We start from the raw sequence: 12,525 nt of genomic DNA on the forward strand, positions 1-12,525 counted from the left end.
TTTGTATTCTGCTCGGTAGGTATAATGGCTCTCAGTTGACGTAACCCGACCAATAACGTAGACACGCCATCTGCATATATTACTATAAACAATTTGTCTGATAGTACCATCGATGAAATTTATTCCTAGGCAGTTGACGGACCTACGTCATGTGGCCGAATTTTGTCAATTCAATGTAAGTCGTGATCATAAAGTAAATATACCTAGCGGAATAGAGCAACAATCTCGAGCTGTCAAACGAAACCGAAATTGGTTTCATCGTGTGTAAAAATATGTGTACGTATACACTTACACAAGTATGATTGAACATGATTTCTATGAGATAGATTGTCAACGTGCGGCACGTGCCGACTGGACGTCAAAAAAAGAGCTGCTGTCATGTATCACACGTCTCTTTTTACCACGCAGTGTTACTGATAGTGACATCTCTCTTGCTCAGGCCTTTGTTTCTCTATTCCGCTAGGAATATTAACTTTATGGTCGTGATCTGTAGGGACTGTAGGCTGGGTTTGACGTAATCCGACCTAATTAGGTACGTAGACACACCATCTGCCCATGGATCAATTTTTTCGATGGTACATAGGCGTTTGCCGCTGTATCAGCCGACCCTCAAAAATCTCCAAATTGGAGCAAAACATACGGGCCTCCCTATCTACACGACTGCTTCTCTACAAATACTGCAGCAGTTCAGGGTTATGTAGGAACTGAGCTTCGAAGTCCGGCGAGTAAGGGTTGTACTGGGGACCATGGTTGAGCTTCTGTCGCGCCAGGAAACCGGCATGAGTCAGTATCTTGTAGATCTCGTGACGGGGCACCTTGTCCGCTTCACGGTCGTATACCTGGAAAAAGGGAATATGAATTTAGCTACATGATAATATTATTTAAAATCTTTAAATGAGTTCACTAAATATATTTTAAAGTAATCGTATGTAAATTATACCATTCTGTTAATGGACATTTCTTTATGGGAATTACATGCAATGTTGCCTATTTACATTCCTGTAGTATACTCTACGTCTATCTGTGCAAAGTTTAAGTAAATGGACTCAGTAGATTCTTACATTAGTATATTATTTTTAAAGTAATGGGGATTAATGAACTTTTTTAGTTCATAAATCCCCATTACAAGCAAAAATTGTCGTTAACGGGGATTAGTGAACAAAAAGTTCACTAATCCCCGTTGTTGGGGATTGTCAACGGGGAAAAGTGGAATAAGCCTACTTTTGGAACCAACTCATAAAATTGGAAGATTCCAATTTTATGAATTGATAGTGTTGAGAGTCTACGATACACTACAGCCACGAATATACATTATATTGTATATCTCAAAGAACACTTAACAATATGGCGGAGAATTAAGTCCGATTTTGATCTTACGACACAATAACCTGTTCAACTTTGAAGATAATAGAGGTTTTGAAAAAAAAGGATTTCTACCACTAATTTCGCTTTTCTCTTCTGTAAATACTCCTCAAGCAATCATACTCGTATTCTGACTGACGATCATCTGTAGCACTATATTATCTAGCCAACAAAGTTAATACTCACAAGGTTTTCACCATGATGCAGTAGACTCGTCAGCGAGATGATCGCGTGGACTCGCGGGTTGAAGATGGCCGGTTTCCGCAGGTGAGGGGGCAACTGCTCCTCCTCGTGTCGCACCGCCACTACCGCGGGGTGCGGGGGCCCCGACGGATACGCCACTGACGCGTGTATAACCGCTAGTAAGAGTAATAAACTTGTCTTCATGTTAGATGTTGTTCTGAAATTGAAAAGGTTGTTTGATAAGTGTTAAAATTTTAGTAACTAGTTGTTCCGCATCATACATTTTCTCGCAAATAAGTAGCCTACGACCTACCCCGTGGTCTGCTGTATAACTGTACCAAATAACATAAAAATTGATCCAGTAGTTCGTGAACGAAGCGCATTCAAATATTAATTTCAACAGTCATAATTCGAACCAGTAGCTTCTGAGATTAGCGCGTTCAAACAAACAAACAAACGTTACTTATATCCTAATAGAAAGGTTGTTTGTCAGTATTTCTCAAATTTCTGAAAAATAGATTCAGGTGGTTCGCCAGTTCAAGAGCGGTATTAAGGGTGTCTTTGAACTGTGACATAAAATATTGATCTTTACGAATGCTAATAATAATGTTACGTAGTAAACTTTCATGATTCTAATTTCTACATCGTTTAATTCATCATAAACGGTGGGATATGGCATTCCTAATTTCTTGCAGGCTATCACAAAAAGTACCCACTACCCATAATATTAAATCCTCTCTGTCTAGTGGCTACATATCATTGGGTTTAGGTTTAGGTTTAGGTTTTAAGACATTTATTCTCATAAGAATTTTCATAAAGACAATGAAGTAAAGAGATACAAACAATGTAAGTTATAGTAAACATTACAAATCACATCGAGTGAGCTAAGGAGATAGATTACAATCTGTTAAAATTATAAAATTAACAATTCATAACGTAAACAAAGAAAAAATATATCAATACAATTGAGGGTATTTTTATAATCGATAAGGCCAGTTGTCACAGTATAAGTGGTTGCAGTAGACTATCCCCATACTGGACCGTTCCGATTCCGAAGTTCGTACACATTAGGGTGATCTCCAGTAGCTCAAGTCTAGCAGACAATTTAGTCTAAAAAGTTTTAAGGCAACACAGTATCACAAGCATGCAAACTCGCCTCTTCATTGGCAATAAATAATTGTTCTATTGCGCCATACAACATAATAATTCATGGCTTTCGAAGCCATAATCAGTATAATTGCGACTAATCGTGATGTTACATGTAGAACAATGTAATATCGGGCCCCGCAATCATCATGTGAATGAAGGATTAGGCGCTGACCTACATATTCAAGTATACTAGATGCCGCCCGCAATATCACTGTGCCGACTGCCAAAATTCGTTTATTGCGCGGAAATCGTCAATTTTCCCGCAATTTAAACTGTCATACGGCCTTTCCCGGGACGCAAAGTACCTCCATATCAAATTTCATCAAAATCGGTTCAGCCGTTTAAGCGCGAAGGTATACGAAAAACATGTACACACTTTTTTAATATTTTTAATATCAAAAGTGAGGATTATTGTAAGTCTGAAGAGTTCGTTTGTTTAATTAGCTACAATTAATGTAGAGTAGATACGAGGAAGGCCATCTTTTGTTGAAAAAAATGTACAGTTCCCGTGAAATTATTTATTACACGAGCGGAGCCCTGCGGGAAGTCTACTTTTCATATAAGTCTGAAAAAACAGAAAGCTAGCGTAGCTAAAAGTAAACGATTACAGGCAAACTCTTATTTGAACGTATCCCTATTACCTAGAAAAATCTAACATTATCCCACCACTTTCATTTTGGTCAGATCCGTTGGCTTGAGCGAACCCTTCCAAATTACATAGGTCCGCCATCCTACTAATAATATTATAAAGCCGAAAGTATGTGAGTTTGTGTGTTTGTTACTTCTTCACACCTAAACGGCTGGACCGATTGCGACAGAATTTTACAAGGAGTTAGCCGACATAGTGGATTAACACATAGGCTACATTTTTTACCGACTTTCAAAATGGAGGTTATGGTTCGTTTTATTTTTATTTTTTATGTTCAACGATTACTCCGCTGTTTGTGCCGGCACTTCGCCCCGGCCCATCTCTTTGGGGGGGCTGCGCCCCCCCCCTCCTGGTAGTGTTGCTTTTTACGAAATGGTGTCACGTCGTTAGTGCTGAGTTTAAATTCTCATTTTTAGGATGAAACTAATTTATCCTACTAATATTATAAAGCCGAAAGTATGTGAGTTTGTGTGTTTGTTACTTCTTCACGCCTAAACGGCAGGACCGATTGCGACAGAATTTTACAAGGAGTTAGCTGACATAGTGGATTAACACATAGGCTACATTTTTTACCGACTTTCAAAATGGAGGTTATGTTATGTTCGTTTTATTTTTATTTTTTATGTTCAACGATTACTCCGCTGTTTGTGCCGGGACTTTGCCCCGGCCCATCTGCTCCTCTCATTTTTAGGATGAAACTAAGTTATTTGTCATAAATGTGAATTTATGCTAACCTAAACTAAGCATACAGATTTCGAGTGTCATTTGATTAATAGGCTTTCGTCCCGTCGTCTAATTGGGGGGGGGGCTGCGTCCCACCAATCCCTCCCCCCCCCCCCCCCCCCTCCTGGTAGTTTCACTTTTAACGAAATGGTATCGCGTTGTTAGTGCTGAGTTTAAATTGTCCTTTTTAGGAATAAACTAAGTTATTTATCATAAATGTGAATTTCTACTAACCTAAACTAAACACACAGATTTCGAGGGTGGGTCATTTGATTAACATGCTTTCGTCCCGTCTTCTACTTGGGGGGCTGCGGCCCCCCGACCCCAGTTCCTTTTCGTGACACAAAGGGCAAAGTATTCATTTATCATAAAAAATCACATCTGAACATAAAATATATATTTTTTATCTCCTTCGTTTTGGAAATCAGTTAAAAACAATAATATAAGACAGAATAATCAACTTCCATCTCTCAGTCATCCAAATTGATGTTTCCGATTATCAAACTCAATTCGTTTTGTCTCTTACACCAATAACTATTTACCTATGAAAACACAATTTAGTTTACCTAATAAATCGCGGGTAACACCGCGGGGCACAGCTAGTTTACTTATATTATGAATCAGTTTCTCTGATCGGAACAACACGTGTTTTGCACACAACAATTATAGATTATGTAACAGAGGACAGAATTGGCACAATAAACTTTAAAGTTTTCCTACACCTATTCTACGCACGTAAATTAAAAAATTAATATTGCATAATTTTAAATTGTGAGAATGTATCTATGATTTTATTATAATGCGTTAAATTTGCATTAAACTTTATTTATTGTAGTTAGCATTTATAATTGATAATGTATTTTTAAGTGGATAACTTAATTATTCAAATCGAACAATGTTGTATGCAGATTAGAAAATAAACGAAAGTATAAAATTAATTATAATAGAACCAGTACTTTGGACACTATTTTACTTGGTAACTAGGTAAGTTAGGTAAACTGCACCAGTCTACCCAACTGGCTATTTTATTTTGTGTGAAATACTATATTACATGTTGTAATATTTTTTTCGGCAGTTGCGTTTTCAATCATCCTTCCCAATAAAAACCCATTAAATTCGAATTTTCTCGAAGAAATTAAATCTCGAATTAAATTCGAAAAAACAACAAATATTTAATTCTTGGCGTTTTAGGTTTAAAACTATAAATTGTAATACTTTTATTATGTACTTCAAAAATTGGAACGGAAACAAACAAATCGAGAGCGGAAATGGCCGAAGAATGAATTTGTCATTTGATTGAGTTTGAATTTCGTAAAACTTCGACGGTTTTGTTGTTTTTTTTACGGTAAGATGCAATGACTGCCGTGAGTCGTTAGTTTAATTTTAAAAAACTTAGAAAACCCTTGAAAAGCTATTCTCGTTAGTTTGACGGTCGTGTTGTGTAATAGTATAGTATACTGGCATACACAATATGTTCAAGGTCGAGATGGCACAATACACCTTACTTTCAAGTTTTAAGTGACCTGGAGCCAGCGGCTTGCATCTTGACATTTTAGACAAAGATGCATTCTGAACGCAAAGAAACTCGTATAACTTAGACAAAATATTGCTTCGTAATAATAAATAGCATTATTACCATTGGTAATAATGCTAATGTATTTAGGTGTAAATATTATTAAAAATGTTTTTTTTTTTTAAATAAACAAGACTTTCAGTGGCTTGATATTTAAACCATGAATTTATGTAAGTAGCTACCTAGAGTTATCAAAAAATCTAAAATTGCATGATTTTTTTGTTATGCTTCATAAAGCACAGGACTATAGTCCTACCCTACCACATATTAAAGACAATCCTTTAGTTAAGAGTTATAATTCGCTATAATTTAGCAAGTTACCTAAATGGTACTCTACATTGTCAACCAAAATCCGTGTAGCACCCGGCACGCGCTGCCAGAGAAAAATGTTTTTCATTTCTCAGTTGTCGCATTCGAATTTCGAACTTCCGCCAACATCTGCGGAAGTTGTTATTCTCAAATCCTAAATTTACACTACAATAATTATTAAGTACTTCAGTTCACTGATAAATAACACAGGACGTTACGTGTTTTTGGTTAAAACATGGAAAAAGCTAATATGTTGTTTTAACTTCAGGGTAAAATTAATTATAATTAGCAATTATTAACAATTTTAACTATTTAGAATTTTATAATCATTACAAATGTAAAACGTAAGAAAAATTGTGTAACTTAATATCTTCATGCTATTATAATGAACAGACAAAGAATTGAAATATTATACGATTGCACAGATTTTCAAATTTGAAGCACTCTCCGAGAAAACTCTTATTTATGCGTTAAAACTGCATTTAAGGCGCTTAGTAGAGCTATTTTAGAGACACTTCCCGAAAATACTCGTTTGTCATGATTTTTCACAAAAAAAAAAACTTTTCACATAAAACCTTTTCACAGCTGAGAAATAAGTTTGAATTTACAACTGACCGTTGCACAGTACACTGAGAAGTCAGAGCCCGCGACCACAAACACACACACTACAGTAATTAAGCCGCGAAGAGAACGGTCAGCGCAGCCACCACTACTATTTGCCACAATGACTTCGAGAGGTTTCCAGGGTTGCTGCAAAATATTTGTCATCAATAGTCATGTGATTTGTAGAACTTATATGTTGAAATATAAAAAAATATATTTTTTTAAAGAAATGTAGGATGCGAAGAGCTATCATATAGATAGTAAAGGTATCAGTTATCTTAGTCCTTAATCTTGGAAGCTCCTTAGGCTCTTTACACATCCCTAGTTTCCATGTAGACATAGAAATAATCATAAAAATAACACCTTTATAAAACCCAAATACAAATATAAATATTTTTTATTTATTTTGACCTAAAAACAGTATATCGATGTTTGTGATTTTTACACACCAGTGCAGTCCTCAAAATATGAATTCATTTTGGTCAGTCGAAATAATGTTCTAGCTAGAATAAAACTATTACATACCTACGCAAAAATCTTGCAACGTATCCTACCTATCGGTACAGTATTTTTTTCTATTCTAATTTTGAAAACCGATTTTATTATTTTGAATTTAGAATACCTAAGTAACGATGACTTGCAAGAACCATGATCAATTATTATGTCTTTCACAATATTATGTTTACGTTTTGTTCGAGTAACTTGTCCGAGTCATGGTTAAATGTGAAAGGAATTGAAGAATCTCGTAAATACGCATATTAAATGATAATAAAATATGATAGTAATAATATCAGCTATTTGCCTAATAGATGAGACAAGCAGTTACATTTTAAATGAGGTTATAATAAAGCGTTACGACTTACGACTTAGGTTATAAATGATGTCTCTTTTAGTTACTGTCATAGCTACTCAGCTAAAATCCAAAGTAAGCCGAATAGTCTTTTTCCCTATTTATATGGAGATACTTTGAGTCCCGAGAAAGGACATAGGATACTTTTTATCCTGGAAAAATGGTTCCCGCGCGATAAACTAATTTGGATTCTGGACGCAACCGATTTGCGAGCGTCCTCTACTTAGGACCTGTTTCACCACTTCCTGATAAGTGTCGGATAGGCTATTCACCACTTAACTTGACGGATAGAGTATGGAGAATCTGTCAAATAAGTTATGGATACCCTAACCGGCACTTTATCAGGAAGTGGTGAAACAGGCCCTAAGTATAATAATATATTTTAATGCATAAAGTATACTTCTTTGCATATTATAGGTAACGGAAGCTGCATTCGAAGTTTCCCAAAGTCGTCTAGTTCACTAGAGTCAGTCTAGGAGCTGTAAGACCGAATTGGTTCTACTTTACCCATCCGCTCAACGAAACATATTTTGTCACCCGTAGCATGGCTACAGTAGAAATACGAAAGTATAGACAAACAACGGAGATAAACTGAAGGTGTCATTCCGATCTTTACCGCGGCTAGCCGCGATCGACAAAAATAAAGTAATATGCCACTTTATGACATAGAGCAGGGTTCACCAAATGGCGGACTGCGGTCCGCATCCGGACCGCCCGCCGACCCATTGTGTGCGGACCAAACATGTTCGAAGATGATCTTCGTTCATCTTAGGACTTCAACATCTCCAGGATTTAATGTCAATATCTATAGCTTGTACCAATATTTCACTCCAAACTTCAGAGAGATAATTAGCCACAAAAAATAGTTACCTACTTTTCTCATTGATATCTAAAAAATACCTTTGTGATTTCTGTAATTACCTGTTTAATAATTTTTTTACGTAAAATGTGTGGACCGCGAAGGTCAATTCATGTCTTAAAACGGTCCCCGAGCGAAACGAATTGGTGACCCCTGACGTAGAGTATAGACTATAGTCCTAAAAATCAAATAAAATCCTACTTCATGACGTAGTCTATGCCACAAAGTGGCATTTTAATTGATAATTATTGTCGATGGCGGCTAGCCGCGGTAAAGATCGGAATGACACCTTCAGTTTATCTCCTCTGTTTGTCTATACTTTCGTATTTCTACTGTAGCCATGCTACGGGTGGAGATACTGCGTAATATTCCCTTAAGTATGGCATTATGTAGAGCATACAGCAACAAAATATTATAGAGTTGTACATGACTAATATTTCTTCCTTATAATAATAGATGCGAAAGTGTCTGTCTGTACCTCTTCACGCACCGATTTAGATGAGGAATGGACATACTTTGAGACACGGGTAAGGACTTTTTATCCCGGAAAAATGTAAATGTTTTCTGCCGCGAAAAATTTACGGTTCTTGCGCGATAGACGCAGTTGCGGGCGTCATGTAGTCTTATATTAAGGTGACGCCGCGTTTAAGTAAAAAATCGTTTTGGATATGTTTTAGATCGCTTGTAGAAATGGAACAGCAAGAAATGGAAAGGGCGTTTTTGTCGCGTAATTTAAAAACCATAAATATATTTTTTCATATTATAAGCTATGGGCTAATTATAGTGTATGCTTGAACTAATCTATGTACAAATTTTGGAAGCTTTAATCACTCTCCTCTGTTGGCAAAATTAGAATCCCTGTTTTTATAGAGGTCTTTTTGATTAATCATTATGTGTTATAAAAGGTGACCAATCGTGTTATGCTATGGATAATTCAAAGATAAATACATGAAGAATACTGACAATGAACTTTAATTTATTATCTTTAGTCATTGTTGAGAAAAATCTATATCGCTGCAGCCAAATTATCAAGGCGTCACCTTAAGGCGGGGATTAATCTCAATCCAAAACGATATCTTTGCACACAACCAAAGACCAAGCGTATACGCATCGCAATAAGATTCATTTTAGCTTAGCATAAAACTGTAGTCACTCGAGCGGATCTTCTCTATTTTTCATGTTTTTTAAATATCTTTGGAAATAAACATTAAGAAACAAAATTGTTCGGTTAAAGAGTTTTTAATATAGATTTACTAACAATTTATTCAAATAAAATGTATAATTATCCTAGTTAATACTTATATTTCGATGAAATAGAGTTTTGTCGGAGGTGACTTTGTAAATTAATTACAGCCAAAGTATTACGTTTTATTAAAATGTTTATGGTTTAAGATATTTTAAATATTGTGCTTTATATCTCATATTTTTTAAAACTTCGTTATTATATTGTAACTAGGTAAACCGGAAGTCGCGGAATAACAAATTGGGGTTTATCCTCGCCTTAAGCGTTAATTTTTAAAAATGAATGTTTCTAGGCACGATAACAGAAAATGCTGCGTCATGCCTGATTCTACACCAAATTTATCCATCATTACCAGTACACCAACAATATTAGGTAATAGGTAGGGTATTAAATAACATGGTAGAGTGGCAATTTACAATTACCTAGCACTATAGGAAGTGAAAGGATTCTGATAGGTTTGTGTGCACCTACTGCCTTTTACATTCATCATCATCACTGAGCTATGTAAACACATATTTTATCATCAGTGATATGACCCAAGAGCAAGCCTCACACAGAATGGTAGTGAAACAAGGCTTTAAGTGCTTCGCGTCTAAGACCTAATTTTGTTATAGATAAATGAAGGTCCAAGGAAAGAACATTTTAACATGATTACCATCCTGATTGCACAGCTGTCGCCTGTCTACACTTTACAATATTATGCACAACCAACGTCGATCATAGACAATCATAGAAGATTTTCCATTAATAATTCTACGAAACACAATACATAGTTGCCAGTTGCAACTAAAGTAGATGTAGGAAAACATCTCTAACTAAATTCTTAAGTATCATTTGTCATCAAGTACATTAGTGATTTTTTTTATGAAATAAGGGGGCAAACGAGCAAACGGGTCACCTGATGGAAAGCAACTTCCGTCGCCCATGGACACTCGCAGCATCTGAAGAGCTGCAGGTGCGTTGCCGGCCTTTTAAGAGGGAATAGGGAGGGTAGGAATGGAAAGGGAAGGGAAGGGAATAGGGAAGGGTAGGGAAGGGAGTAGGGAAGGGAATAGGGGAGGGTAGGGAAGGGAGTAGGGTAGGGGATTGGGCCTCCGTTAAACTCACTCACTCGGCGAAACATAGCGCAAGCGCTGTTTCACGCCGGTTTTCTGTGAGGACGTGGTATTTCTCCGGTCGAGCCAGCCCATTCATGCCGAAGCATGGCTCTCCCACGTATTACGACTACAAAATTATATTAATATTTTGTAATAGTAATAGATTACTATTACAAAAGCGAGGTGTTAAAATCTTCAAACGTTAAAAATGCCACAGAAAAAATTTAATGAAGAGATTATCATCTGAATGCGTACGCGTTATGAAACAATTAATTTTGTTTTTTTTTAAGTCATGTGACTGTGTTGTGTCGTCACCTGTATTTAGAATGCTGTTTTACGCAAACTCAATGGCAAAATAAGCTTAGAGAAAGGATGCAAAACGACCTCAGACTTATCTAGCATAGAGTCACTTTTGTGACATATTTAGTTCCCTTCTCAATTTTTACCAACATTGCTTGTAAGTGAGATAAAACGCAACATAATCTATTATGGGGTATTGATTGGAGGCCTCAAAGGAAGATCTTCCAACCGAGAGAGGTGGTATACTTGGTCAGACTGAAGCCCACGTGATTGATTTCAGCTGTCGTATAAATACCGACGCACTTAGAAAATGTGGCGCTAATCGTGGGTACCGCCACAGTCTATTTTATAGTACGCTGTTACGTTGCAAGCTGTAGGTATGTTTGTAGCATCATTGTTTCTTACAGAATGCTACCTATGACGTATCTATCGTGGACTACTGTTCACAAACGCGGTATGTCTTCTATAGAAATAATCCCAATCCCTGTTTCGGCGTTGTTTTAAGAACGGAAAGCATATGCTACTATGCAAATTACATTCATCATCATCATCATCATTACCATAGTATACCATGCATCGTCCCATGATTATGAGCCTGTTATTGGTACTTTTCATAGTCTTTTAGATCGAGACTCGAGTTTGTCAAGCGATAATTTAAAAAAATCTATACTTATAATATTATAAACCTGAAGAGTATGTTTGCTTGAACGCGCTTATCTCAGGAACTACAGATCCGATTTAAAAACTTATTTCTAATTTCAGTGTAACATAGCTCATTTATCGAGTAAGGCTATAGGCTATATTATTATCACGCTACGACTAATACGACCGAAGAAACTCAGGAAAATGTGGGAAAAACGGGGGAAATATTAGAAAGGGTTTATCGCACGAACTACTGGAGCAATTTTTATGGCAATATTTGGCACATAATATGTACATATAATATATAGAGTAGACCACGTGAAGAGAGCTATTTTTCATGGGAAAATGTACGGTTTCTGTAAAATTCCTAATTTACGTGGGCGAAGCCACGCGGGGCATCTACTTATTGATATTTTGTGTCGTACAAACTTAGAATATTTTTACTTTGGGAAAATATACGGTTCTCAAGTAGGTTCTCAACGAAGGAAACGCAAACGAAATCGCTTCCGAAATCTAGCAAACTATAATAATTTAAATAAGAATATCTAAAGAATGACTACGCAGTAATAGGAATCCTCAACAAAGTCCTTGTAAATTGCAAACCACATTCGAATATAAATTATTGAAATCAATAATTAATACATTCATGAATACAAAACCATCTTGGAGGTCAATAAAATAACACTTGATTGATCTTGATTGCCTATAATTTATGGAAACTACATCAACAACTTAATCTTAATTTGCGTAAAATCAATTTGCAGATTAACTATGTGAACAAAAAAATTTAAAAAAAAAGAAGATCGCACCGCAAGTTAGAAAATGTAGAGCACTTTAATATTGCGATAAACTCCGTAAACGCAGTTTTACTTGTTTGATATTTAAATCAATAGTCATTTATCACTGTACTTAACTACAATTGATCTTATCGAGTAATAGAATATTTAACAGCGACCTTTGACAGGGCAATATAAAAACAAGCA

General features: G+C 36.1%; 1 protein-coding gene across 1 annotated transcript; it reads right to left on the reverse strand.

The window, feature by feature from the left end:
* Positions 1-479: 479 nt before the first annotated feature.
* On the reverse strand, positions 480-6,605 carry LOC121733442. Its single transcript, XM_042123701.1, has 3 exons — positions 6,564-6,605; positions 1,549-1,762; positions 480-839 (listed from the first exon to the last, which is right to left on the reverse strand). Exons 2-3 carry the CDS (start codon positions 1,747-1,749, stop codon positions 669-671), a joined length of 372 nt encoding a protein of 123 aa, XP_041979635.1. The 5' UTR covers positions 1,750-1,762; positions 6,564-6,605; the 3' UTR covers positions 480-668.
* Positions 6,606-12,525: the final 5,920 nt, after the last annotated feature.

This window comes from Aricia agestis, chromosome 13 (assembly GCF_905147365.1).
Source record: "Aricia agestis chromosome 13, ilAriAges1.1, whole genome shotgun sequence".
NCBI classification, from domain to species: domain Eukaryota; kingdom Metazoa; phylum Arthropoda; class Insecta; order Lepidoptera; family Lycaenidae; genus Aricia; species Aricia agestis.

Coding starts and splice junctions, on each gene's coding strand:
- LOC121733442 (XM_042123701.1), bottom strand. CDS start 1,749: ATGAAGACAAGTTTATTACTCTTACTAGCGGTTATACACGCGTCAGTG. Junction 840..1,548: donor TGCATCATGGTGAAAACCTT/GTGAGTATTAAC, acceptor CCCTTTTTCCAG/GTATACGACCGTGAAGCGGA.